Below are 25,534 nucleotides of genomic sequence, written 5' to 3'. Positions count from 1 at the left end.
GCATCTGCAACTTTAAACAAAAAAATCACTTTTTTATAGATACATGAATCTAGCAGATACACAATACACCTGAAATTGGGTGTATGCATTATATACATACAAATATTTGTATGTAGACTTTAAACCTACAATTTAAACAAGAAATGATACATACTTGTCTCTCCATATAAGGTGTATGTCTCCACTGTAATTGTACCGCTGAATATTCTCAAGACGCTTTCATAAATTACGATAGACTCCTCTTGTGCAGCCTTACAAATCATATAAACTCGTATTATGAAGACGACAAGTATACCCGATTCATCTGATGAACCTGCTGAAAGCTGCGCCTCAAGCTCAATGACAATAGCACGTAATTCTTCATTCTTAGTTTGCAGGTTAAGTAGCAGCTTTTCCATGTCTTGGACAGGACAAGGAGCTGTGTCACTCCCACTCACTGCTAACATTTCAATATGTTTGGCCAATGTCCAGGTGTTGTTGAAAAGGATTTCAAGTTCTCCGCCAACAGCAAAAAGTTTCGTTTCCAGTTCCCCAAGAGTCTCAAGATTAGATCCCAACAGAATCTCACGAGCTCTCAGCAGTAACTCGCCACCATCACTCAGGGACTGGTTGATGGAAGCCCACACTGTGAAGATTGCTTGGCGACACCCTTCATCTGCAACTGAAACATGAAAGTTTATATGAATGGCCATCTCAATTTACCAACTACACTTAACGTTCTCTCTCTTTCAGTTGATCGGATACACACATATTAATATGTGCGCGTATATGTGTTTATATGTGTGAGTATAAGATATATATGCATAAAATAATATTTTTCCCTTTCATATTTAACAATGGAATTCTTATTGGATATCTAAATCAATACTAAATAAAGAGAAAACGTTTTCTAAAATCAATCTCCTATTTAACCAAACATTATATATACAACTTGAGCAAAATATACAATTTTCACACTATAATTCATTCAAAAATATACAAACATCAGATTCTTTACAGATACACTAATCTAGCAGATACACAACACCCTTATAATCAGAAGTATATGTTATATACATACTAATTAATATATAATGTTAAATCTTCAATTTAGAGAAAACAATAATACATACTTGTATCTCCAGGTAAGGTGTATGGCTCTGAAGTTGTACCGCTGAATATTATTAAGATGCTTTCATAGATTACGATAGACTCGTCTTGCGCTGCCCTGCACACCATATAAATTCGCATTATGAAGACGACAAGTACACCCGATTCATCTGATGAACCTGCTGAAAGCTGCACCTCAAGCTCAATGACAATAGCACGTAATTCTTCATTCTTAGTTTGCAGGTTAAGTAGCAGCTTTTCCATGTCTTGGACAGGACAAGGAGCTGTGTCACTCCCACTCACTGCTAACATTTCAATATGTTTGGCCAATGTCCAGGTGTTGTTGAAAAGGATTTCAAGTTCTCCGCCAACAGCAAAAAGTTTCGTTTCCAGTTCCCCAAGAGTCTCAAGATTAGATCCCAACAGAATCTCACGAGCTCTCAGCAGTAACTCGCCACCATCACTCAGGGACTGGTTGATGGAGGCCCACACTGTGAAGATTGCTTGGCGACACTCTTCATCTGCAACTGAAACATGAAAGTTTATATGAATGGCCAGCTCAATTTACCAACTACACTTAATAATCTCTCTCTTTCAGTTGATCGGATACACACATATTAATATGTGTGCGTATATGTCTATGTGTGAGTATAAGATATATATGCATAAAAGAACATTCTTCCCTTTCATATTTAACAATGGAATTCTTATTGGATATCTAAATAAATACTAAATAAAGAGAAAATAACGTTTCCTTAATTCAATCTCCTATTTAACCAACATTAAAAATACACCTTGAGCAAAATATACAATTTTCAGCCTATAATTCATTAAAAATTGTAAAGTTTCCATATACAAACATCAGATTCTTTACAGATACATTAATCTAGCAGATACACAACACACTTATAATCAGAAGTATACAATATATATATATACAGATTTATAGACAATAGTAAATCTTCAATTTAGAGAAAACAATAATACATACTTGTATCTGAAGTTGTACCGCTGAATATTATTAAGATGCTTTCATAGATTACGATAGACTCGTCTTGCGCTGCCCTGCACACCATATAAATTCGCATTATGAAGACGACAAGTACACCCGATTCATCTGATGAACCTGCTGAAAGCTGCGCCTCAAGCTCAATGACAATAGCACGTAATTCTTCATTCTTAGTTTGCAGGTTAAGTAGCAGCTTTTCCATGTCTTGGACAGGACAAGGAACTGTGTCACTCCCACTCACTACTAACATTTCAATATGTTTGGCCAATGTCCAGGTGTTGTTGAAAAGGATTTCAAGTTCTCCGCCAACAGCAAAAAGTTTCGTTTCCAGTTCCCCAAGAGTCTCAAGATTAGATCCCAACAGAATCTCACGAGCTCTCAGCAGTAACTCGCCACCATCACTCAGGGACTGGTTGATGGAAGCCCACACTGTGAAGATTGCTTGGCGACACCCTTCATCTGCAACTGAAACATGAAAGTTTATATGAATGGCCATCTCAATTTACCAACTACACTTAACTTTCTCTCTCTTTCAGTTGATCGGATACACACATATTAATATGTGTGCGTATATGTCTATGTGTGAGTATAAGATATATATGCATAAAAGAACATTCTTCCCTTTCATATATAATAATGGAATTCTTATTGGATATCTAAATCAATACTAAATAAAGAGAAAATAACGTTTTCTTAAATCAATCTCCTATTTAACTAAACATTAACTATACACCTTGAGCAAAATATATAATTTTCACACTATAATTCAATCAAAAATGTAAAGTTTCCATCTACAAACATCAGTTTCTTTACAGATACACTAATCTAGCAGATACACAACACACTTATAATCAGAAGAACACGTTATATACATACCAATTAATATATAATGGTAAATCTTCAATTTAGAGAAAACAATAATACATACTTGTATCTCCAGGTAAGGTGTATGGCTCTGAAGTTGTACCGCTGAATATTATTAAGATGCTTTCATAGATTACGATAGACTCGTCTTGCGCTGCCCTGCACACCATATAAATTCGCATTATGAAGACGACAAGTACACCCGATTCATCTGATGAACCTGCTGAAAGCTGCGCCTCAAGCTCAATGACAATAGCACGTAATTCTTCATTCTTAGTTTGCAGGTTAAGTAGCAGCTTTTCCATGTCTTGGACAGGACAAGGAGCTGTGTCACTCCCACTCACTACTAACATTTCAATATGTATGGCCAATGTCCAGGTGTTGTTGAAAAGGATTTCAAGTTCTCCGCCAACAGCAAAAAGTTTCGTTTCCAGTTCCCCAAGAGTCTCAAGATTAGATCCCAATAGAATCTCACGAGCTCTCAGCAGTAACTCGCCACCATCACTCAGGGACTGGTTGATGGAAGCCCACACTGTGAAGATTGCTTGGCGACACCCTTCATCTGCAACTGAAACATGAAAGTTTATATGAATGGCCAGCTCCATTTAGCAACTACACTTAACGTTCTCTCTCTTTCAGTTGATCGGATACACACATATTAATATGTGTGCGTATATGTCTATGTGTGAGTATAAGATATATATGCATAAAAGAACATTCTTCCCTTTCATATTTAATAATGGAATTCTTATTGGATATCTAAATCAATACTAAATAAAGAGAAAATAACGTTTTCTTAAATCAATCTCCTATTTAACCAAACATTAACTATACACCTTGAGCAAAATAAATAATTTTCACACTATAATTCATTCAAAAATGTAAAGTTTCCATATACAAACATCAGTTTCTTTACAGATACACTAATCTAGCAGATACACAACACTTATAATCAGAAGAACACGTTATATACATACCAATTAATATATAATGGTAAATCTTCAATTTAGAGAAAACAATAATACATACTTGTATCTCCAGGTAAGGTGTATGGCTCTGAAGTTGTACCGCTGAATATTATTAAGATGCTTTCATAGATTACGATAGACTCGTCTTGCGCTGCCCTGCACACCATATAAATTCGCATTATGAAGACGACAAGTACACCCGATTCATCTGATGAACCTGCTGAAAGCTGCGCCTCAAGCTCAATGACAATAGCACGTAATTCTTCATTCTTAGTTTGCAGGTTAAGTAGCAGCTTTTCCATGTCTTGGACAGGACAAGGAGCTGTGTCACTCCCACTCACTGCTAACATTTCAATATGTTTGGCCAATGTCCAGGTGTTGTTGAAAAGGATTTCAAGTTCTCCGCCAACAGCAAAAAGTTTCGTTTCCAGTTCCCCAAGAGTCTCAAGATTAGATCCCAACAGAATCTCACGAGCTCTCAGCAGTAACTCGCCACCATCACTCAGGGACTGGTTGATGGAAGCCCACACTGTGAAGATTGCTTGGCGACACCCTTCATCTGCAACTGAAACATGAAAGTTTATATGAATGGCCATCTCAATTTACCAACTACACTTAACGTTCTCTCTCTTTCAGTTGATCGGATACACACATATTAATATGTGTGCGTATATGTCTATGTGTGAGTATAAGATATATATGCATAAAAGAACATTCTTCCCTTTCATATTTAATAATGGAATTCTTATTGGATATCTAAATCAATACTAAATAAAGAGAAAATAACGTTTTCTTATATCAATCTCCTATTTAACCAAACATTAACTATACACCTTGAGCAAAATATATAATTTTCACACTATAATTCATTCAAAAATGTAAAGTTTCCATATACAAGCATCAGTTTCTTTACAGATACACTAATCTAGCAGATACACAACACACTTATAATCAGAAGAACACGTTATATACATACCAATTAATATATAATGGTAAATCTTCAATTTAGAGAAAACAATAATACATACTTGTTTCTCCAGGTAAGGTGTATGGCTCTGAAGTTATACCGCTGAATATTATTAAGATGCTCTCATAGATTACGATAGACTCGTCTTGCGCTGCCCTGCACACCATATAAATTCGCATTATGAAGACGACAAGTACACCCGATTCATCTGATGAACCTGCTGAAAGCTGCGCCTCAAGCTCAATGACAATAGCACGTAATTCTTCATTCTTAGTTTGCAGGTTAAGTAGCAGCTTTTCCATGTCTTGGACAGGACAAGGAGCTGTGTCACTCCCACTCACTGCTAACATTTCAATATGTTTGGCCAATGTCCAGGTGTTGTTGAAAAGGATTTCAAGTTCTCCGCCAACAGCAAAAAGTTTCGTTTCCAGTTCCCCAAGAGTCTCAAGATTAGATCCCAACAGAATCTCACGAGCTCTCAGCAGTAACTCGCCACCATCACTCAGGGACTGGTTGATGGAAGCCCACACTGTGAAGATTGCTTGGCGACACCCTTCATCTGCAACTGAAACATGAAAGTTTATATGAATGGCCAGCTCCATTTAGCAACTACACTTAACGTTCTCTCTCTTTCAGTTGATCGGATACACACATATTAATATGTGTGCGTATATGTCTATGTGTGAGTATAAGATATATATGCATAAAAGAACATTCTTCCCTTTCATATTTAATAATGGAATTCTTATTGGATATCTAAATCAATACTAAATAAAGAGAAAATAACGTTTTCCTTAATTCAATCTCCTATTTAACCAAACATTAACTATACACCTTGAGCAAAATATATAATTTTCACACTATAATTCATTCAAAAATGTAAAGTTTCCATATACAAGCATCAGTTTCTTTACAGATACACTAATCTAGCAGATACACAACACACTTATAATCAGAAGAACACGTTATATACATACCAATTAATATATAATGGTAAATCTTCAATTTAGAGAAAACAATAATACATACTTGTTTCTCCAGGTAAGGTGTATGGCTCTGAAGTTATACCGCTGAATATTATTAAGATGCTCTCATAGATTACGATAGACTCGTCTTGCGCTGCCCTGCACACCATATAAATTCGCATTATGAAGACGACAAGTACACCCGATTCATCTGATGAACCTGCTGAAAGCTGCGCCTCAAGCTCAATGACAATAGCACGTAATTCTTCATTCTTAGTTTGCAGGTTAAGTAGCAGCTTTTCCATGTCTTGGACAGGACAAGGAGCTGTGTCACTCCCACTCACTGCTAACATTTCAATATGTTTGGCCAATGTCCAGGTGTTGTTGAAAAGGATTTCAAGTTCTCCGCCAACAGCAAAAAGTTTCGTTTCCAGTTCCCCAAGAGTCTCAAGATTAGATCCCAACAGAATCTCACGAGCTCTCAGCAGTAACTCGCCACCATCACTCAGGGACTGGTTGATGGAGGCCCACACTGTGAAAATTGCTTGGCGACACTCTTCGTCTGCAACTGAAACGTGAAAGTTTATATGTATGGCCAGCTCCATTTAGCAACTACACTTAACGTTCTCTCTCTTTCAGTTGATCGGATACACACATATTAATATGTGTGCGTATATGTCTATGTGTGAGTATAAGATATATATGCATAAAATAACATTCTTCCCTTTCATATTTAACAATGAAATTCTTATTGGATATCTAAATTAATACTAAATAAAGAGAAAATAACGTTTCCTTAATTCAATCTCCTATTTAACCAAACATTAAAAATACACCTTGAGCAAAATATACAATTTCAGACTATAATTCATAAAAAATGGTAAAGTTTCCATATACAAACATCAGATTCTTTACAGATACATTAATCTAGCAGATACACGACACACTTATAATCAGAAGTATACAATATATATATATGCCGATTTATAGACAATGGTAAATGTTCAATTTAGAGAAAACAATAATACATACTTGTATCTGAAGTTGTACCGCTGAATATTATTAAGATGCTTTCATAGATTACGATAGACTCGTCTTGCGCTGCCCTGCACACCATATAAATTCGCATTATGAAGACGACAAGTACACCTGATTCATCTGATGAACCTGCTGAAAGCTGCACCTCAAGCTCAATGACAATAGCACGTAATTCTTCATTCTTAATTTGCAGGTTAAGTAGCAGCTTTTCCATGTCTTGGACAGGACAAGGAGCTGTGTCACTCCCACTCACTGCTAACATTTCAATATGTTTGGCCAATGTCCAGGTGTTGTTGAAAAGGATTTCAAGTTCTCCGCCAACAGCAAAAAGTTTCGATTCCAGTTCCCCAAGAGTCTCGAGATTAGATCCCAACAGAATCTCACGAGCTCTCAGCAGTAACTCGCCACCATCACTCAGGGACTGGTTGATGGAGGCCCACATTGTGAAAATTGCTTGGCGACACTCTTCATCTGCAACTGAAACATGAAAGTTTATATGAATGGCCATCTCAATTTACCAACTACACTTAACGTTCTCTCTCTTTCAGTTGATCGGATACACACATATTAATATGTGTGCGTATATGTGTTTATATGTGTGAATATAAGATATATATGCATAAAATAATATTTTTCCCTTTCATATTTAACAATGGAATTCTAATTGGATATCTAAATCAATACTAAATAAAGAGAAAACGTTTTCTAAAATCAATCTCCTATTTAACCAAACATTATATATACAACTTGAGCAAAATATACAATTTTCACACTATAATTCATTCAAAAATAAACAAACATCAGATTCTTTACAGATACATTAATCTAGCAGATACACAACACACTTATAATCAGAAGAACACGTTATATACATACCAATTAATATATAATGGTAAATCTTCAATTTAGAGAAAACAATAATACATACTTGTATCTCCAGGTAAGGTGTATGGCTCTGAAGTTGTACCGCTAAATATTATTAAGATGCTTTCATAGATTACGATAGACTCGTCTTGCGCTGCCCTGCACACCATATAAATTCGCATTATGAAGACGACAAGTACACCCGATTCATCTGATGAACCTGCTGAAAGCTGCGCCTCAAGCTCAATGACAATAGCACGTAATTCTTCATTCTTAGTTTGCAGGTTAAGTAGCAGCTTTTCCATGTCTTGGACAGGACAAGGAGCTGTGTCACTCCCACTCACTGCTAACATTTCAATATGTATGGCCAATGTCCAGGTGTTGTTGAAAAGGATTTCAAGCTCTCCGCCAACAGCAAAAAGTTTCGTTTCCAGTTCCCCAAGAGTCTCAAGATTAGATCCCAACAGAATCTCACGAGCTCTCAGCAGTAACTCGCCACCATCACTCAGGGACTGGTTGATGGAGGCCCACATTGTGAAGATTGCTTGGCGACACTCTTCATCTGCAACTGAAACGTGAAAGTTTATATGAATGGCCAGCTCCATTTAGCAACTACACTTAACGTTCTCTCTCTTTCAGTTGATCGGATACACACATATTAATATGTGTGCGTATATGTCTATGTGTGAGTATAAGATATATATGCATAAAATAACATTCTTCCCTTTCATATTTAACAATGGAATTCTTATTGGATATCTAAATTAATACTAAATAAAGAGAAAATAACGTTTCCTTAATTCAATCTCCTATTTAACCAAACATTAAAAATACACCTTGAGCAAAATATACAATTTTCAGACTATAATTCATTAAAAATTGTAAAGTTTCCATATACAAACATCAGATTCTTTACAGGTACATTAATCTAGCAGATACACGACACACTTATAATCAGAAGTATACAATATATATATGCCGATTTATAGACAATGGTAAATGTTCAATTTAGAGAAAACAATAATACATACTTGTATCTGAAGTTGTACCGCTGAATATTATTAAGATGCTTTCATAGATTACGATAGACTCGTCTTGCGCTGCCCTGCACACCATATAAATTCGCATTATGAAGACGACAAGTACACCCGATTCATCTGATGAACCTGCTGAAAGCTGCGCCTCAAGCTCAACGACAATAGCACGTAATTCTTCATTCTTAGTTTGCAAGTTAAGTAGCAGCTTTTCCATGTCTTGGACAGGACAAGGAGCTGTGTCACTCCCACTCACTACTAACATTTCAATATGTTTAGCCAATGTCCAGGTGTTGTTGAAAAGGATTTCAAGTTCTCCGCCAACAGCAAAAAGTTTCGTTTCCAGTTCCCCAAGAGTCTCAAGATTAGATCCCAACAGAATCTCACGAGCTCTCAGCAGTAACTCGCCACCATCACTCAGGGACTGGTTGATGGAAGCCCACACTGTGAAGATTGCTTGGCGACACCCTTCATCTGCAACTGAAACATGAAAGTTTATATGAATGGCCATCTCAATTTACCAACTACACTTAACTTTCTCTCTCTTTCAGTTGATCGAATACACACATATTAATATGTGTGCGTATATGTCTATGCGTGAGTATAAGATATATATGCATAAAAGAACATTCTTCCCTTTCATATTTAATAATGGAATTCTTATTGGATATCTAAATCAATACTAAATAAAGAGAAAATAACGTTTCCTTAATTCAATCTCCTATTTAACCAAACATTAAAAATACACCTTGAGCAAAATATACAATTTCAGACTATAATTCATAAAAAATTGTAAAGTTTCCATATACAAACATCAGATTCTTTACAGATACATTAATCTAGCAGATACACGACACACTTATAATCAGAAGTATACAATATATATATATGCCGATTTATAGACAATGGTAAATCTTCAATTTAGAGAAAACAATAATACATACTTGTATCTGAAGTTGTACCGCTGAATATTATTAAGATGCTTTCATAGATTACGATAGACTCGTCTTGCGCTGCCTTGCACACCATATAAATTCGCATTATGAAGACGACAAGTACACCTGATTCATCTGATGAACCTGCTGAAAGCTGCACCTCAAGCTCAATGACAATAGCACGTAATTCTCCATTCTTAATTTGCAGGTTAAGTAGCAGCTTTTCCATGTCTTGGACAGGACAAGGAGCTGTGTCACTCCCACTCACTGCTAACATTTCAATATGTTTGGCCAATGTCCAGGTGTTGTTGAAAAGGATTTCAAGTTCTCCGCCAACAGCAAAAAGTTTCGATTCCAGTTCCCCAAGAGTCTCGAGATTAGATCCCAACAGAATCTCACGAGCTCTCAGCAGTAACTCGCCACCATCACTCAGGGACTGGTTGATGGAGGCCCACATTGTGAAAATTGCTTGGCGACACTCTTCATCTGCAACTGAAACATGAAAGTTTATATGAATGGCCATCTCAATTTACCAACTACACTTAACGTTCTCTCTCTTTCAGTTGATCGGATACACACATATTAATATGTGTGCGTATATGTGTTTATATGTGTGAATATAAGATATATATGCATAAAATAATATTTTTCCCTTTCATATTTAACAATGGAATTCTAATTGGATATCTAAATCAATACTAAATAAAGAGAAAACGTTTTCTAAAATCAATCTCCTATTTAACCAAACATTATATATACAACTTGAGCAAAATATACAATTTTCACACTATAATTCATTCAAAAATAAACAAACATCAGATTCTTTACAGATACATTAATCTAGCAGATACACAACACACTTATAATCAGAAGAACACGTTATATACATACCAATTAATATATAATGGTAAATCTTCAATTTAGAGAAAACAATAATACATACTTGTATCTCCAGGTAAGGTGTATGGCTCTGAAGTTGTACCGCTGAATATTATTAAGATGCTTTCATAGATTACGATAGACTCGTCTTGCGCTGCCCTGCACACCATATAAATTCGCATTATGAAGACGACAAGTACACCCGATTCATCTGATGAACCTGCTGAAAGCTGCACCTCAAGCTCAATGACAATAGCACGTAATTCTTCATTCTTAGTTTGCAGGTTAAGTAGCAGCTTTTCCATGTCTTGGACAGGACAAGGAGCTGTGTCACTCCCACTCACTGCTAACATTTCAATATGTTTGGCCAATGTCCAGGTGTTGTTGAAAAGGATTTCAAGTTCTCCGCCAACAGCAAAAAGTTTCGTTTCCAGTTCCCCAAGAGTCTCAAGATTAGATCCCAACAGAATCTCACGAGCTCTCAGCAGTAACTCGCCACCATCACTCAGGGACTGGTTGATGGAGGCCCACACTGTGAAGATTGCTTGGCGACACTCTTCATCTGCAACTGAAACATGAAAGTTTATATGAATGGCCATCTCCATTTAGCAACTACACTTAACGTTCTCTCTCTTTCAGTTGATCGGATACACACATATTAATATGTGTGCGTATATGTGTTATATGTGTGAATATAAGATATATATGCATAAAATAATATTTTTCCCTTTCATATTTAACAATGGAATTCTAATTGGATATCTAAATCAATACTAAATAAAGAGAAAAACGTTTTCTAAAATCAATCTCCTATTTAACCAAACATTAACTATACAACTTGAGCAAAATATACAATTTTCACACTATAATTCATTCAAAAATAAACAAACATCAGATTCTTTACAGATACACTAATCTAGCAGATACACAACACACTTATAATCAGAAGAACACGTTATATACATACCAATTAATATATAATGGTAAATCTTCAATTTAGAGAAAACAATAATACATACTTGTATCTCCAGGTAAGGTGTATGGCTCTGAAGTTGTACCGCTGAATATTATTAAGATGCTTTCATAGATTACGATAGACTCGTCTTGCGCTGCCCTGCACACCATATAAATTCGCATTATGAAGACGACAAGTACACCCGATTCATCTGATGAACCTGCTGAAAGCTGCGCCTCAAGCTCAATGACAATAGCACGTAATTCTTCATTCTTAGTTTGCAGGTTAAGTAGCAGCTTTTCCATGTCTTGGACAGGACAAGGAGCTGTGTCACTCCCACTCACTGCTAACATTTCAATATGTTTGGCCAATGTCCAGGTGTTGTTGAAAAGGATTTCAAGTTCTCCGCCAACAGCAAAAAGTTTCGTTTCCAGTTCCCCAAGAGTCTCAAGATTAGATCCCAACAGAATCTCACGAGCTCTCAGCAGTAACTCGCCACCATCACTCAGGGACTGGTTGATGGAAGCCCACACTGTGAAGATTGCTTGGCGACACCCTTCATCTGCAACTGAAACATGAAAGTTTATATGAATGGCCATCTCCATTTAGCAACTACACTTAACGTTCTCTCTCTTTCAGTTGATCGAATACACACATATTAATATGTGTGCGTATATGTCTATGCGTGAGTATAAGATATATATGCATAAAAGAACATTCTTCCCTTTCATATTTAATAATGGAATTCTTATTGGATATCTAAATCAATACTAAATAAAGAGAAAATAACGTTTTCTTAAATCAATCTCCTATTTAACCAAACATTAACAATACACCTTGAGCAAAATATAAAATTTTCACACTATAATTCATTCAAAAATATAAAGTTTCCATCTACAAACATCAGTTTCTTTACAGATACACTAATCTAGCAGATACACAACACACTTATAATCAGAAGAACACGTTATATACATGCCAATTAATATATAATGGTAAATCTTCAATTTAGAGAAAACAATAATACATACTTGTATCTCCAGGTAAGGTGTATGGCTCTGAAGTTGTACCGCTGAATATTATTAAGATGCTTTCATAGATTACGATAGACTCGTCTTGCGCTGTCCTGCACACCATATAAATTCGCATTATAAAGACGACAAGTACACCCGATTCATCTGATGAACCTGCTGAAAGCTGCACCTCAAGCTCAATGACAATAGCACGTAATTCTTCATTCTTAGTTTGCAGGTTAAGTAGCAGCTTTTCCATGTCTTGGACAGGACAAGGAGCTGTGTCACTCCCACTCACTGCTAACATTTCAATATGTTTGGCCAATGTCCAGGTGTTGTTGAAAAGGATTTCAAGTTCTCCGCCAACAGCAAAAAGTTTCGTTTCCAGTTCCCCAAGAGTCTCAAGATTAGATCCCAACAGAATCTCACGAGCTCTCAGCAGTAACTCGCCACCATCACTCAGGGACTGGTTGATGGAGGCCCACACTGTGAAGATTGCTTGGCGACACTCTTCATCTGCAACTGAAACGTGAAAGTTTATATGAATGGCCAGCTCCATTTAGCAACTACACTTAACGTTCTCTCTCTTTCAGTTGATCGGATACACACATATTAATATGTGTGCGTATATGTCTATGTGTGAGTATAAGATATATATGCATAAAATAACATTCTTCCCTTTCATATTTAACAATGGAATTCTTATTGGATATCTAAATTAATACTAAATAAAGAGAAAATAACGTTTCCTTAATTCAATCTCCTATTTAACCAAACATTAAAAATACACCTTGAGCAAAATATACAATTTTCAGACTATAATTCATTAAAAATTGTAAAGTTTCCATATACAAACATCAGATTCTTTACAGGTACATTAATCTAGCAGATACACGACACACTTATAATCAGAAGTATACAATATATATATGCCGATTTATAGACAATGGTAAATGTTCAATTTAGAGAAAACAATAATACATACTTGTATCTGAAGTTGTACCGCTGAATATTATTAAGATGCTTTCATAGATTACGATAGACTCGTCTTGCGCTGCCCTGCACACCATATAAATTCGCATTATGAAGACGACAAGTACACCCGATTCATCTGATGAACCTGCTGAAAGCTGCACCTCAAGCTCAATGACAATAGCACGTAATTCTTCATTCTTAGTTTGCAGGTTAAGTAGCAGCTTTTCCATGTCTTGGACAGGACAAGGAGCTGTGTCACTCCCACTCACTGCTAACATATCAATATGTTTGGCCAATGTCCAGGTGTTGTTGAAAAGGATTTCAAGTTCTCCGCCAACAGCAAAAAGTTTCGTTTCCAGTTCCCCAAGAGTCTCAAGATTAGATCCCAACAGAATCTCACGAGCTCTCAGCAGTAACTCGCCACCATCACTCAGGGACTGGTTGATGGAAGCCCACACTGTGAAGATTGCTTGGCGACACCCTTCATCTGCAACTGAAACATGAAAGTTTATATGAATGGCCATCTCCATTTAGCAACTACACTTAACGTTCTCTCTCTTTCAGTTGATCGAATACACACATATTAATATGTGTGCGTATATGTCTATGCGTGAGTATAAGATATATATGCATAAAAGAACATTCTTCCCTTTCATATTTAATAATGGAATTCTTATTGGATATCTAAATCAATACTAAATAAAGAGAAAATAACGTTTTCTTAAATCAATCTCCTATTTAACCAAACATTAACAATACACCTTGAGCAAAATATAAAATTTTCACACTATAATTCATTCAAAAATATAAAGTTTCCATCTACAAACATCAGTTTCTTTACAGATACACTAATCTAGCAGATACACAACACACTTATAATCAGAAGAACACGTTATATACATACCAATTAATATATAATGGTAAATCTTCAATTTAGAGAAAACAATAATACATACTTGTATCTCCAGGTAAGGTGTATGGCTCTGAAGTTGTACCGCTGAATATTATTAAGATGCTTTCATAGATTACGATAGACTCGTCTTGCGCTGTCCTGCACACCATATAAATTCGCATTATAAAGACGACAAGTACACCCGATTCATCTGATGAACCTGCTGAAAGCTGCACCTCAAGCTCAATGACAATAGCACGTAATTCTTCATTCTTAGTTTGCAGGTTAAGTAGCAGCTTTTCCATGTCTTGGACAGGACAAGGAGCTGTGTCACTCCCACTCACTGCTAACATTTCAATATGTTTGGCCAATGTCCAGGTGTTGTTGAAAAGGATTTCAAGTTCTCCGCCAACAGCAAAAAGTTTCGTTTCCAGTTCCCCAAGAGTCTCAAGATTAGATCCCAACAGAATCTCACGAGCTCTCAGCAGTAACTCGCCACCATCACTCAGGGACTGGTTGATGGAGGCCCACACTGTGAAGATTGCTTGGCGACACTCTTCATCTGCAACTGAAACGTGAAAGTTTATATGAATGGCCAGCTCCATTTAGCAACTACACTTAACGTTCTCTCTCTTTCAGTTGATCGGATACACACATATTAATATGTGTGCGTATATGTCTATGTGTGAGTATAAGATATATATGCATAAAATAACATTCTTCCCTTTCATATTTAACAATGGAATTCTTATTGGATATCTAAATTAAAATAAATAAAGAGAAAATAACGTTTCCTTAATTCAATCTCCTATTTAACCAAACATTAAAAATACACCTTGAGCAAAATATACAATTTTCAGACTATAATTCATAAAAAATGGTAAAGTTTCCATATACAAACATCAGATTCTTTACAGGTACATTAATCTAGCAGATACACGACACACTTATAATCAGAAGTATACAATATATATATGCCGATTTATAGACAATGGTAAATCTTCAATTTAGAGAAAACAATAATACATACTTGTATCTGAAGTTGTACCGCTGAATATTATTAAGATGCTTTCATAGATTACGATAGACTCGTCTTGCGCTGCCCTGCACACCATATAAATTCGCATTATGAAGACGACAAGTACACCCGATTCATCTGATGAACCTGCTGAAAGCTGCACCTCAAGCTCAATGACAATAGCACGTAATTCTTCATTCTTAATTTGCAGGTTAAGTAGCAGCTTTTCCATGTCTTGGACAGGACAAGGAGCTGTGTCACTCCCACTCACTGCTAACATATCAATATGTTTGGCCAATGTCCAGGTGTTGTTGAAAAGGATTTCAAGTTCTCCGCCAACAGCAAAAAGTTTCGTTTCCAGTTCCCCAAGAGTCTCAAGATTAGATCCCAACAGAATCTCACGAGCTCTCAGCAGTAACTCGCCACCATCACTCAGGGACTGGTTGATGGAAGCCCACACTGTGAAGATTGCTTGGCGACACCCTTCATCTGCAACTGAAACATGAAAGTTTATATGAATGGCCATCTCCATTTAGCAACTACACTTAACGTTCTCTCTCTTTCAGTTGATCGTATACATACAATTAATTAATGTAAATCTTCATTTAGGAAAACAATAAACTACCTTGTTTCTGAGTTGTACCGCTGATTATTAGATGCTTCTGATTACGATAGACTCGTCTTGCGCTCTGCACCTATAAATTCGCATTATAAAGACCAAGTACACCGATTCATCTGATGAACTGCTGAAAGCTGCACCTCAAGCTCAATGAAATAGCACGTAATCTCATTCTTATTTGCAGGTTATAGCACTTTCCTGTCTTGACAGGACAAGGAGCTGTGTCACTCCACTCATGCTAACATTCATATGTTTGCATGTCAGGTTTGTTGAAAGGATTTCAGTTCTCCGCCAACAGCAAAAGTTTCGTTTCCATTCCCAAAGTCTCAAGATAGATCCCAACGATCTCACAGCTTCAGCAGTAATCGCCCCATCACTCAGGACTGTATGAGGCCACACTGTGAAGATCTTGCGACACCTTCATCTGCAACTGAACTGAAAGTTATAATGGCACATACACACATATTAATATGTTTGCGTATATGTCTATGCGTGAGTATAAGATATATATGCATAAAAGAACATTCTTCCCTTTCATATTTAATAATGGAATTCTTATTGGATATCTAAATCAATACTAAATAAAGAGAAAATAACGTTTTCTTAAATCAATCTCCTATTTAACCAAACATTAACAATACACCTTGAGCAAAATATAAAATTTTCACACTATAATTCATTCAAAAATATAAAGTTTCCATCTACAAACATCAGTTTCTTTACAGATACACTAATCTAGCAGATACACAACACACTTATAATCAGAAGAACACGTTATATACATACCAATTAATATATAATGGTAAATCTTCAATTTAGAGAAAACAATAATACATACTTGTATCTCCAGGTAAGGTGTATGGCTCTGAAGTTGTACCGCTGAATATTATTAAGATGCTTTCATAGATTACGATAGACTCGTCTTGCGCTGTCCTGCACACCATATAAATTCGCATTATAAAGACGACAAGTACACCCGATTCATCTGATGAACCTGCTGAAAGCTGCACCTCAAGCTCAATGACAATAGCACGTAATTCTTCATTCTTAGTTTGCAGGTTAAGTAGCAGCTTTTCCATGTCTTGGACAGGACAAGGAGCTGTGTCACTCCCACTCACTGCTAACATTTCAATATGTTTGGCCAATGTCCAGGTGTTGTTGAAAAGGATTTCAAGTTCTCCGCCAACAGCAAAAAGTTTCGTTTCCAGTTCCCCAAGAGTCTCAAGATTAGATCCCAACAGAATCTCACGAGCTCTCAGCAGTAACTCGCCACCATCACTCAGGGACTGGTTGATGGAGGCCCACACTGTGAAGATTGCTTGGCGACACTCTTCATCTGCAACTGAAACGTGAAAGTTTATATGAATGGCCAGCTCCATTTAGCAACTACACTTAACGTTCTCTCTCTTTCAGTTGATCGGATACACACATATTAATATGTGTGCGTATATGTCTATGTGTGAGTATAAGATATATATGCATAAAATAACATTCTTCCCTTTCATATTTAACAATGAAATTCTTATTGGATATCTAAATCAATACTAAATAAAGAGAAAATAACGTTTCCTTAATTCAATCTCCTATTTAACCAAACATTAAAAATACACCTTGAGCAAAATATACAATTTCAGACTATAATTCATAAAAAATGGTAAAGTTTCCATATACAAACATCAGATTCTTTACAGATACATTAATCTAGCAGATACACGACACACTTATAATCAGAAGTATACAATATATATATATATGCCGATTTATAGACAATGGTAAATATTCAATTTAGAGAAAACAATAATACATACTTGTATCTGAAGTTGTACCGCTGAATATTATTAAGATGCTTTCATAGATTACGATAGACTCGTCTTGCGCTGCCCTGCACACCATATAAATTCGCATTATGAAGACGACAAGTACACCCGATTCATCTGATGAACCTGCTGAAAGCTGCACCTCAAGCTCAATGACAATAGCACGTAATTCTTCATTCTTAATTTGCAGGTTAAGTAGCAGCTTTTCCATGTCTTGGACAGGACAAGGAGCTGTGTCACTCCCACTCACTGCTAACATTTCAATATGTTTGGCCAATGTCCAGGTGTTGTTGAAAAGGATTTCAAGTTCTCCGCCAACAGCAAAAAGTTTCGATTCCAGTTCCCCAAGAGTCTCGAGATTAGATCCCAACAGAATCTCACGAGCTCTCAGCAGTAACTCGCCACCATCACTCAGGGACTGGTTGATGGAGGCCCACATTGTGAAAATTGCTTGGCGACACTCTTCATCTGCGACTGAAACATGATAAAATTTCATATGAGTCATCCTAATTTATCAAATATACTTCTTGTTCTCAGCCTCTTTGACTTCATTTGAATAAAGTCAAAAGTATGTATATTTGTTATTATTATTTATTATTATCATTACCATATACAATGATCACTAAATATTCTTATCAATGTAACTGACATAATTGATTTTTTCATTTTTATTACTAATCGTCTATTTTTCAATATATTCTCTAGAATTTGACGAGTTATCTGACTATTATGTACACCCTCTACATTTTTATATTTGGCTAATGTTATTCTGCCTTGATGTAAATCAGTAGTTTTTCTCAGGTGAAAATGGTCTCTTAGATTTACGAATATCGTCTATACCTAAAGATTAGTATAATTCGAATAAATATTTGTTATACTAAGAATCTCAGTAGATTATTTCATTGATATCTATTCTGATGTTTTGTTAGTCCTTAAAGACAATATATATATATATATATATACAAATTGTATTCTTTACTCCTATCACTATATTCTTTGATCATATTTAACGACCTATAAATGTTTTTTATTTCCCCATCTATCCACAGGCCTTTTCCTCTGCCTCCTCATCCTACTATTTACGTTTTTTCTTCGGATTTATGTACTGTCCCCTGCAGTTGTTTTTTTTTAAATGAATTTTGTTACAAATAGATGGCCCAACATGTGCTCAGCCAGCAAGGCATCTATCAGCAGGCCTTAGTGATCGCTCCTGATTTCCACATTTTTTTATTTATATATGTATATATATAATACTATTGATATCGATACTGCCATTATTCTCACACCCGTTTATTACATTTTGATATGGTCAGACCCCTTTCCTTTCCAGATGCAGCAGCAATAAATTTAAAAAAGCCTTGTGCCATATGAGTTACCCTGGTGTCTGGGGCCTCTTCTCACGCTCTGCGTTAGTTTTATAAGGTAGAATATATAGAGTAACAATCTGATTTTTCTGAACTTGCAGCATTGTGCTTTGCCTGCACCTTCAGTGTTTTGTTTTTGCAGTAGGTCCCGCAGTACTTTCCTATACCAGGGTAACCCTTCGGGCTTTGAACCCTGTGTAAGGAGGCCCAGTAGTCTGGGGCGTCCTTTGGAAACACTTTTTCTTTTGTTCTGATTTAATTTCCTCTCATGTGACTTTCCTGAGCCTGCCGAAGTTCCTTTATGGGCTCCCGCATTCGCTTCGGGGGTGGGCACTGAATTACCGTCCTTCGCTTAGGCATGGGGGGTGGGGGAGGTAGAGGACGGAAAACTGCCATACTCTCTCTTAGCTATTGCTGTTAGGTTGATTACCAATAGTTAAGGCTTATCTGGTCCCTTCAGGACAAAGGGCACGGCCCCAGAGTTTGGACTCGGTACGAAACCCAGCATGATTGACTCCCTGGCTACCCCTTTTTCTTCTTAAAGAAGACTAACGCGACTTTGAACAGTGGAAACTCTACTACAGATAAACGTGAACGACGAATTTTTGCAATCCCTCCAGAGTGTGCAGGGTATTTGACTGTCACATGCATGAATGAAAATCAAGTGGACGGCGATTTTGATTTTGTCCGTAAATTGCGAGATCGCAGCCTCTTTGTAAAAGTTCAATTCAACACCCAGGTTAATGCCTTAATTAAACTGACACAGTAACTATCCCTGTCGGCCCAAACAGTCATAAAGCAGTAATCTTTAACAGGGATTTGAGGACAATGGAGAGTAAAATTCTTGAAAATATGATGACCAAAGTGTAGTGAGCGTGAACGAATGACCAAGAAAGATGGAATGTGCGAACAAAAAACATATTGTACTTTCAGACTTTTGCTTCAAGTAAAATTCCAGAGTATGTCACTGTTGGATATGAATGTATCCAAGTGCGACCATATATATAAAAACCTATGCGCCAAAAGTTTGGACACAGCTCATTACGATGCAGTGATAAAAATACAAATGTGCTGTATCTATCTATCTATCTATATATATATATGTACCGACGGCTCCAAGACAGATGAATGTGTGGGAGCGGGTGTATGTCGACTGAATGTGAATTGAAAGTTCAGACTACCGAACCATACATCGATCTTCCTGAACTCTTTGCTATTTGATAAAACTTTAGATTTTTCACTATCGACGGCCTTCGACAAAAAAGTCATTTATTCAAAAGCATCAAGTTCACTTAAAACCACCGAATCACTAGAAACCACTAAACGTGAATTGCTGGGTAATATCACTCGTACGTTACATAGTACCAATAAATTAATCAAGCTAATATGGGTACCAGGCCACTCTGGTTTCTATGCCAATGAGCAGGCTGAGAAATTAGCAGGGTCAATGGGTGATCTGGACCTAAGCATAGTCCTCACAGATCTCAAATGTTTTGTGTCCCTTATAAAACCAAAAATCCATCTCCTGTGGCAAAGTGAGTGGACCAAGCTGCAGCTGATTAACAAAGTCAGACTGGAAATAGAACTGTGGGATACAGCCCACAGGAAAGTCAGATGGGAGGAGGTGGTTTTGGTCTGTCTCATATGCCGTGGGTCGATAACCAAATAACTCAACAAGCAAGTTATTCTTATTGATATCATGATTATCAAAGTGTTCCTAAAATCTTGATAACATTAAAGACAATGAAATAATACAAAAGAAACTTCCTAAAAAAAAAAAAAAAAATGTAAATACAATAAACTTATATTACAGTGGGCATGACATGTATTCTTGCCATCCGTGTCGATTGGGTTACTATTTTAAAGTGAAACGCACCGAAAAATGAGTAAATGAGAAAATTATATTATTTAATGCCTTTTCGTATTTCGCCAGGCATTAAGTAATAGAACTTTAATATCTTGATCCAAATAATGTTCTGACCAATATTCACATCAGAGAGTACATTTTCAAATATAAGACGTTTACAAACGATACTTACTTGTCTTTCCATATAAAGTAGTCATTTTTTCCGTTGTCACTTGACCGTAGAACATCACGTAGACTTTTTCATAGATTACGATAGACTCATCTTGCGCAGCCCTACATATCATATAAACTTGCATTGTCAGCATGACAAGGACACTCGATTCATCCGATGACCCTGCTGAAAGCTGCTCCTCAAGCTCAATGACAATAGCACGTAATTCTTCATTTTTAGTTTCCAGGTTAAGTAGCAGCTTTTCCATTTCTTGAACAGGACAAGGGATTGTCTCACTCCCACTTTCTGCTAACATTTCAACATGTTTGGCCAATTTCCAAGTGTTATTGAAAAGGATTTCAAGATCTTCAACAATATGAATAAAATTTGTTTCCAGTTCCCCAAGATTCTCAAGATCAGATCCCAACAGAATCTCATGAGCTCTCAGCAGTAACTCGCCACCATCACTCAGGGACTGGTTGATGGAGGCCCACACTGAGAAGATTGCTTCACGACACTCTTCATCTGCAACTGAAACAAGATAAAAAAAAAAAAAAAAAAAAAAAAAAAAAAAAACATATACAATTTACGAAATAAACTTCCTGTTCTCTCCCTCTTTCAGTTATATAAATATCAGTTATTTTATATATCTGAGTGAAACACTTTATCTGAAATAAGAAAAGATCATAATTTCTGGAGGCAAATTGTACAGTCCCCCACAGTTCCAATTGGTACACCAATACGATGCAAAGACTGGAATATTTCGCAAATATTTTCACATTATAATTAGTAACAACCTATATTAATTTTTTGGTAAATTTATCAATGAAAAACATTATTTGAGAAGATAAACTACGAATCTCATATACAATCTGTAAATGTAACTCATAAGGATTTCTCATCTGAATCATTGTCTCTGCTCGGCTTCCTTGTGGAATGTATGAATGACAAATTACCCAATTGCTTAATGGGCTGTTAATACTGACGACATGTAAGAGGTCCAGAATACACACTGGGGTCAAATAGAGTGATGCCCTTAGAATGATATCAATATTTGCAGAGAATATATGTATGTATGTGTGTGTGTGTGTGTAGAGAGAGAGAGCGATAGACACTGGATTTTGGATTTAAACAAATATATTTTTTATTTTTCGCTTGGGTTAATGTTACCGACAGAGACGCAGAGACAGAGGGAAAGAGCCACTGTCATATAGTGCATAAAAATACAGTAATAATCAGATCCAAACCTAAGGAAAACTTAGGTTTGGATTTTAGGTTCACGTGATATCCTTGATTTTGGAATTAGTCTCTGGAGGACGAGTCGCTCACGGTAACAAATACCCTTCACTATTCAGTATTTGGTAGAGTATTTTTAATTTATAGAAATACAACAATACACTGTAGATGTTAAGCACTGCTTAAGTGCAATGTCCAATCTAAGAAATGTTGCTTTTTTCAGAGACACCTGTTGCAAATGGAAGTCAATAGTTGTTCTTAATTTATAACATTTTGATATTTTCTCAGTCAGATTTCTTTCCTGTTGTAGATATTTGTAAAATATTACAACCAATCACAGCCACAGTTAGAGACCGACCTCTCCACTTACGGAATGCTTCTTACTGCACAAGTATTGCCAGACTGTCACCTTAACTCATGGTGTACCAGTTGGAAATGTGGGGTACTCCACATACTCATATTTTCCACGCATTTAGATGCCAGCATATCGATTACATTCTGAAGTTTTATTCAAAACATAATTTATGATGATCTGTTAATGATCTGATCTTTAAATACATTATAAATTTACCTTCATACGTGGTCGTTATCATCGTAGTTGTTGCCAAAGGAGTTGTAAGATCAGTAGTTGTGTGTATGTCTTGATTTATATTTTCAGAAGCTTCTGCATTTTCCTCCATTTCTATTTCGACAAATATCTCCGTAACAATTATAAAATTTATGGTGATTTGAATTCTAATTCTAATAATCTGTCCATGGAACATTTGAAGCTGAGGCATGACATCCATTCCGGCGACTCTCTTCACTCTAACCACAGCAGGCAGTCCAAGTATCACGTCCTCGTAAGACTGCAGTTCTGTAACCTTCGCCTGCAAGTCCTCTAGCAGTTCCTCGAATTCTTCAACGGGACAAGATGCCGTAGTATCTGCATTGCTTGTCAGTTCTCTAAGGATCTCACTAAGTTCTAGGGTCGTGTTGAAAAGGATTAAGACGTTTTCAAGACAAATGCTTAAGTTTTGGAACAGTTCATCGGGTATTACAGGATTTGCTATTATGATCTGTGAAATGATATTTGATATAACTTGTTCGATTTCAGTCATTGTTTGGTTGATCGAGATCTGCACAGCCAATATACGATCTCGACATGGCTTTTCTAGAACTGATAAAAGAAAAAAAAATGCTTGAGTGATTTAGAATTCATTATGGTATCATATAACATCTTACATTTTACTGAAAATAGGGTCGTCATTATCATACCAAAGTATAAAATAAAGAGATAAAGATGACACTCAGCTAAGGTTAATATTGTGTTACAAGTTACATTATCACAGAGTAAAACTTACCTCCCACTTCTGAGATTGGAACAGGACCGCTGGTTGGTCCCGGTTCATCTGTAATAATGGAGGTTCTGACAACTGAACTCATTTTTGGAAAATGGAAAGTTGTCTTGGGATCTTTTGAATATTGATTAAAAATGAAGGATTTCAATAGGTGTAAGAGGTTTGAGTTCAGTGAAAACAAGGCTAGTCTAGATTTCTAGACTTCATCCGTAACATAAGATGTGCTTATATCTAATATCTTTATGCAGTCAAGAGCAGTTTTGACATTGATGCCTTTAGATTGTGACTTATTTGACTCCCAATTAAGCATAATTGCCATTGAGATCTCACCGGCTCGCTAGTGAGTAGCTACTTTTTATTTTGTGTTACCTTTCTCTACCGCAGGTATATTTACAACAGTTCTAGGGCCGAGAGCTAAAAGTGACAGTGTCAAAAAATTTAGATTTTCAGATTAGCCTTACGCCGAACTGATTTTTTAAATATATATATTTGCATAGACTTGTATGTAAAAAGATATATAATAAAGGATATTAATTGTGTTTGATGCTGAAAAAAAGTATTTTACTTACTTTCTGGACAATTTTCGTCAGAGTCATGTTTTCGTCCTTCTGGAAGGCAAAATGAACATTTAGAAGAAAATGGATTAATTTCGTGACAGAAAAAAAAAAAAAAAAAAAAAAATACGAGTCAAAAGATAAAGAATGGAACTTTAAAGGAATAAGCACAACACTAAGCAGGCCGTGTGCATTCTGCAAGCATGTTCTTCTGTATAGTCATTTTTACGTGTCTCCTCGTGAAAGGATGTGCTGGTAGCTGAATGTGTGTTAATTCTACTGTCTGTGTCATACATGTGTATTGTTTATCATTGCTTGAATATGTAATTATGTGTGTCTATGTTCTGCAGAGAAATACAAGCGCGTGATCCCATCACAAGATGAAATATACAATGTACTCCCTGAATGGGGCTACGTGGCATGTTCTCCTATGTTCTTTCTGGAATAAAAGAGAGAGAGAGACGGTGCTTTGCAGTGGCTGGGGTTCTCTGTCCTCTTCCTTTTCTCTTTAATCTTGGAGAACATGTTCGATTTCCTCTGTGACGTTCCCCGAGGAAGTGACTCCTTCTCAGGAAGATTTTTGACTGAAAAAAACAAAAGTCTTTTCTTTCCTGTTGACTGAAGATATCGCACAGAGAATAGTATTATGTTTTATCATTGTATCTATTTATATTCATATTTATCGATACTAGGGAATAACAAGAGTATCCTCAAAATTCTTCTATTAAGGTGTATTCTCCATCCTTTGTTTTACTATGATAACTCTGAAGAACCTAACTTCACTATTTTATTTTTGATATTACAAGATTAAAACTAATCAAAGGAGTTAAGGCCATTCCCTATGTTCTCTATACAGGCTCCTCATTTCTATTCTCACGAGCCCATTATTAAACATGCTCTGAAAAGGGAATTATTCACGTATGCTGAATATCTGGGACAGAAAGCCCCAAACTTTAATCTGTAGACGATCGTTTCCCTTCCTCTGGCGAACACTACCCGACAGCTAAGTAGCTAACAAAGACACTGACAACTGACAGCGACACTTGACAAAGGCACACGAAACGGAGTAAGTTCAAAAATTACATGATAAGTACAGAAAAAAAAAATTACATCATAAGCCT

The 25,534-nt window shown here is 36.3% G+C and overlaps 1 protein-coding gene across 1 annotated transcript; it reads right to left on the bottom strand.

The window, feature by feature from the left end:
* Positions 1 to 105: 105 nt before the first annotated feature.
* Positions 106 to 18,905, bottom strand: LOC125028748. Its single transcript, XM_047618230.1, has 19 exons — positions 18,881 to 18,905; positions 17,893 to 18,375; positions 16,923 to 17,426; positions 15,478 to 15,960; positions 14,512 to 15,015; positions 13,566 to 14,048; positions 12,599 to 13,102; positions 11,632 to 12,135; positions 10,677 to 11,180; positions 8,796 to 9,278; positions 7,829 to 8,332; positions 6,895 to 7,377; positions 5,927 to 6,430; positions 4,959 to 5,462; positions 3,992 to 4,495; positions 3,027 to 3,530; positions 2,081 to 2,563; positions 1,113 to 1,616; positions 106 to 661 (listed from the first exon to the last, which is right to left on the bottom strand). Exons 1-19 carry the CDS (start codon positions 18,903 to 18,905, stop codon positions 126 to 128), a joined length of 9,003 nt encoding a protein of 3,000 aa, XP_047474186.1. The 3' UTR covers positions 106 to 125.
* Between the last annotated feature and the right edge of the window lie 6,629 nt (positions 18,906 to 25,534).

The sequence above is a fragment of the Penaeus chinensis genome, chromosome 9 (assembly GCF_019202785.1).
Source record: "Penaeus chinensis breed Huanghai No. 1 chromosome 9, ASM1920278v2, whole genome shotgun sequence".
Taxonomy (NCBI): Eukaryota; Metazoa; Arthropoda; class Malacostraca; order Decapoda; family Penaeidae; genus Penaeus; species Penaeus chinensis.
This window is presented reverse-complemented; position numbering and strand designations above follow the sequence as displayed.

Bases quoted from the DNA above. Each gene is read 5' to 3' on its own strand.
- LOC125028748 (XM_047618230.1), bottom strand. From the start codon at position 18,905: ATGATCAAAGAATATAGTGATAGGA. The intron at 6,431-6,894 runs GTATGTATTATT...TTCACGTTTCAG, and splicing joins CGGTACAACTTCAGATACAA to TTGCAGACGAAGAGTGTCGC. The intron at 5,463-5,926 runs GTATGTATTATT...TTCATGTTTCAG, and splicing joins CACCTTACCTGGAGAAACAA to TTGCAGATGAAGGGTGTCGC.